Source organism: Porites lutea, chromosome 1, assembly GCF_958299795.1.
Source record: "Porites lutea chromosome 1, jaPorLute2.1, whole genome shotgun sequence".
Taxonomy (NCBI): domain Eukaryota; kingdom Metazoa; phylum Cnidaria; class Anthozoa; order Scleractinia; family Poritidae; genus Porites; species Porites lutea.
This window is the reverse complement of record NC_133201.1, coordinates 31,028,853-31,033,891: the sequence shown is the minus strand read 5'-3', so window position 1 is coordinate 31,033,891 and position 5,039 is coordinate 31,028,853. Positions and strand designations below refer to the sequence as shown.

Below are 5,039 nucleotides of genomic sequence, written 5' to 3'. Positions count from 1 at the left end.
AAACTTCAAGGGACTTTTAAGAATTAACGGGTTATTCGGCTTAGTTCTTCAAAGGCTGGGTCGGGTTGTTCAAAGCTGGGTTAAGATAACCCTAGGTTAGTGCGAAATTTGAATTCATATAAAAGCTGAAAAAGCAAATTCAGTTTATTTCTTTTCGTCTACAATTTGATGATTGGATCACGAAAAAGAATGTAAAAAATTAACCGGGGAAATGCTTTTGAACAAAAGAAAACGAAACCCGGATTAAAATTTAACCCCGTATTATCGCTAATAGCTATATAGGCCGTCGAACAACTGGGCCCTGGTGGTTAGTTACCATGGCACTTCATATGCTCTTTTTATCCAGGATTAGAGCAGACCGCTCTTCAAAGATCTCAGCCCGGACCTTTTGGGTAAGTTTCAAAGCTGTATCATACGCAGAAAGTATACTTCCATTGGAGCGAAGGATATTTGATCCTTGTCGTCCTGCACGTCCCCCATAGTGTAACTGCCCAAAGCCTTATGAGCTCCTGAACTGCAAAGGGAACTCTATATCTGCAAAACTCCCCCCCCCCCAACCCCCGCTGATTTTGCAACTTTCTTCTCAGGCATTATATCTTGGGTCGCATGTTACCCCACCCCCCGTCCCCAGTTACTTTCCTGACGGCACGTAGGAGATCAAATGTGAGCCGGAACCGAAAACCACTCATTGCCAGTTGTTAATCAGAAACCAGTGGTAGCCACTCATTACTATGAAACACTACAAAACTATACCATATTATCCTGTTATCCATAAACTGAAAAAGACAGTATCGCTGACCAAGAGTCGTTGGGCGGGGGGCGGGAGTCGCACAATAAAGTTCTGTACGGAGATACTCCGCCTCGATTTTTCATCACACTTAAAGGCGTTTTGGTTTATACTCGTCTGTGTGACTTTACCTCCTTTTCTTTCGATATTAACCTCTTCAATGTTTGAACGTATCAGACCTGTCTTCGATCAAGAGTCTTTCTACGTATCCTTTAAAAACCTACATGGCGTATTTCCTAATCGTTTTCCGTGCTCAGTTCAACTTGTGACATCAAACTTATATCCTTTTACGTAACTCCATTCTGGAAAAGGTATCCCTTTTTGATCTGTCGGATCACCCCTTACTTTAAAGTCATACATTGTAGGACTACAGAAGAAAAGAACTTACAACCTTTTTCAAATTCAAAAAAAGACATCTTTATAACCAATCTTATACCACAGTTTTGTAGATGGGTTTGATATATTCGATGTTAGCACACTGAAGCATATATACTGAAGCATATATGCCTCTGATAATAGACAAGGGTAACTGGCAACTTATTAGCCATAGGGCTAGAAATTGGTAGGTTTATAATTCAAGCAAAATGCACACACACGTACAAACAGTAAAGATAGAGTAAATAACCAAATGGTCGATCATAGATTGTAATAAACTCATCTAACCCTTTGCAGCTAGTCATTCGAGTGGCAGAAACCCAACCCACCATACTGGAGAGCATAGGGTGAAGACAAACAAAGGAAATTACCATTCAATTGATGTCAGCCGTTTATTTTTCTTGTCCCAGTACATCCAGTGCGTTCCCTCTCCAGTATGGTGGTTTTACGCCACGTGAATGACCAGCTGCAAAGGGCCTATTAACTTGCAACTGAAGAATTTATTTCGTGCGAAGAGTTGAGTTGAGTTTGTTCACTCTTCTTTACCATGAGTGGTCGCCTCTGCCATCCTTGATTTGATAGCAGAGGAAGATTGGCAAGAGTAGCGAATGTAATCAACTGGTGCGGTAAAACTCAAGCGATTTCCAGTGCTCAGAAAACGCTAGCTTGGAGGAAGACTAGTCCAAGTTTAACTGTAGAAAAGTTATGACAACACTCTGAGTAATAAGATCTACAAATACAAGTTTCAACTATTCCCTGAATTGCGCAGTAGACAGCGATCCTTCTCAAGCCGATTCTTCCATTTTGATCAACTTATTCACGCCGTCAATCACAAATTGCACCAGCTGTACCTCTGAGTAACCAAGCCGGTATTTGTTAGAGATGTCATAGATGGCGCCAGAAGAGTCTGAATGCTCTCCATACAGACCACGGACTTGCAAGTGGTTTTCTTTAGCCCATTCTTTTAGACCATCCTCTCCCATCTTGGCCACAAGTTTCTGCAGCTGGATCAGCACTCCTCCCCGCAAACCTGTTCCGAGGTTAGTGGGACAGCAGGTGATCATGCCAAGATGGTCGGTCTTCTGAAAAGTACGGCCATCTAACTCTTGAAGGAGCTTCTCGATTGTGTTCACCGCTTTCACCAGCGTTGCAAACACCGACCTAGCATCGCCACCTTGCTGAATTGAAATCACACGGATGTGGTCACCTTCGTTGAGCCACACGGCGAAGGTTTTGCTATCGTTAAGGTAGATCCCTCGTCCATGTGGCCACCAACGATGATACCCACTGTCAGCTTGCATCTTGTCGTTGCCCTTAAATAACAAATGCTCTCTCACCAGTTGCTGACGTTCATCTTCAGTGATCTTCACCAATGAATAGTAGTGACCTGCCAAATCTCCCTCCAATTTGTCAAAAACTTTCAGCATTAAGGCTTCTATCGCCAGCTTTTCATCTTTGGTATTCTGCCCGGGAGCAAGGTTGAAGCCAGAAATGTTCCTGGCTACCCTGATTCGTGTAGAGATGATCTTGGTTGGGTCGCTGATGTTGCCTTTGAGATTTTCTACATTCATATCAGTGATATGCTTATCTCCCGGCTTGAAACCACGGTGATACTCTTCAATGACAGGATCAAAAAACTCCGCAAAGACAGCATAGGACTCTGTGTCTCCGGCGTGGCAACCCATCAGGGACTTTTCTTTGTTTCGGACTCCAGTATTAACTGCTCGGGCAATGGTGAATCCTTTGGGCGTCTTCTTTTCCTTCAGCCTCTCAAAGACTTCCCTTGTGAGATATTTGGACATAATGGACTTGGCTCCAGTTAAATCAGGATATCTGTTTTGTTTGAGCTCTGGGTCAAGCTGAACATCATTCTGTTCTGACAAGTTTATGTCATCTCCTAACTTCATAGAGTTGTCTTGGACTATTTTAGGCTGACCAGTCTCCTGAAAGCAATACATATTACTTATGATCTATTGCAACCCTAAAAGTAACCATCCTTCTCACAGATCATTCAACTTACACAAAATTACTCCTCTTTCAAGCACGCAGGCAGTAGGGAAGTCGCGAGAACAAGGTCGAGAGAAAAAACGACGCGCGTGATCTGAGATAGCCTGCTTCGCAACGCCGAGATCCTTGTTCTGAGCCTCCTGGGCGCTCCAGAGAGCTTGCTCGCAGGCTAGGCCAACCATGGCGCTTACTCAAATTCTGGTACACAGGCACTAGCTGGGGGCTAAGAACAAGGATGTCGGCGCTGTTTTGCAGACAGACTTAGCCTACAGAGGTTTAGTTTCTTCTGTGGCGAAGTTAGCCTCTTCGCTAACTCCAGGCCACGCGAGTTTTTTGTATAAGTTTTAACATCTGGAGCAGGCTAACGCAAAATTTATAGCATTGGTAATAAGGCTGTCAAATTCACCGTAATTGAAGCTTTTTCGTGTTTTTCATGTGCAAAAGCAAACCCAGACGTGACTGACCCTTGCGGTCATGCGCAGCAGAGCTCTGCCGGGTCGCGAATGAAATTTGCCTTGTAAAAAATTTGACCAAAATTTAGCGACAGGCCGAGACACTCGAAACCTGCCTTGGCGATACTTTCCAAAGTAAGAAGAATAGGAGTTTGAATAAACCTGTCGTTCAAGACCCCAAATACACTGACAGTGCCATTAAAGTCGACTAGATATGGTGGCCGCTAGTTTTCCATGATTATCATACATATTGTCAATTGATCGTTCGTAAAACAGACAATTGTCTTCTGACATATGTCGAAAGATGACTCAAAGCACGACTTACTGCTTCACATCCAAAATAACTAAGAAAATAGATACTTAACAACACAACCAATGACCAAAAAATCAAGGCATAAAGTCAATGTGTGCTAGGTGTACCCATGGCAAGCTGTCACACTGGCTGATTTCACCGGCACGCATAACAGTATTTAAAACTAGACGGCCGCATCTGTCAGGATCGGTGAAGTCTGCTCTTAAGTTCGGTGCAACTTTCTTGTCTAATACACCTGAACTACAGAAACAGAATTCTGTACTGGGCGGACGCCCATGAAACCCTGGCCTAGTGTCCACTTAAACTTACTGTCTTCTTAACATAACGTGAAGAAGATGCGGAGGGTCATGTCCGCCGATAGCGTTTCCGTTTATAGTTATGGGTTCCACTAGAGTTGCTACAAGTCGACCTAACAAGTTTTACCGCAAAAAAGCTGAAAAGCGAGCCTGTTATGCGGCAAAGCGGCTGAGCGAGCGACAAAGTCGAGAGAGGTCGATTTCTTCGTCCGCGAGCAATATAAAAAAAGGCGAAGGACTTTTTCTAAAGGGCTACTAATATAAGGGGTCCTCTTCTTACAGTCTAACGTGTATTATCAATATACGGAAATGCCTTACTTCATTGGAAGTCATTTTTGGAGGTTCGTGAGTTCGAGGAGATTCTTCAACTTGAATTCTATTCCTCTTTCGCTGAAAGATTCCCGTGCAGCTGCCGCAGCAACCTATAGAGTTTCGATTTGTATCCATATACAACTCTTTGTTATATGCATTAGTCATGTGTTGCTGTGTTGTCACGCAAACATGTCTGTTTGTAGATTGTTGACTTAAATTTGACGAAGCAAATTTAGTTTGTTCGGAGTGTTTTACTATGTAGTCCAAGTGGATAGTATCGAGAGATGATTTCCTTAAATAAGCTACAGCTCAAGCAAAGTTCTAAACAACAAGTTTCTTTAATAATATTGTAAACTGACGTGAACTATGTTGATTAAATCAGGGTCAAACAAGCCTCCAATAGCAACGAAAAGGCTAACAGCTGTTAAAGAGGTAGTACTTATTCATCAGAAATAAATTGACAAGAGGTCTCCTCTGATGATGTGTAGAGGTACTTA

The 5,039-nt window shown here is 42.9% G+C and overlaps 1 protein-coding gene across 1 annotated transcript; it reads right to left on the bottom strand.

Moving 5' to 3' along the window:
- Positions 1-1,340: 1,340 nt before the first annotated feature.
- On the bottom strand, positions 1,341-4,688 carry LOC140937008 (arginine kinase Lit v 2-like). The gene is made up of 2 exons (XM_073386530.1): positions 4,549-4,688; positions 1,341-3,105 (listed from the first exon to the last, which is right to left on the bottom strand). Exons 1-2 carry the CDS (start codon positions 4,675-4,677, stop codon positions 1,948-1,950), a joined length of 1,287 nt encoding a protein of 428 aa, XP_073242631.1. The 5' UTR covers positions 4,678-4,688; the 3' UTR covers positions 1,341-1,947.
- Between the last annotated feature and the right edge of the window lie 351 nt (positions 4,689-5,039).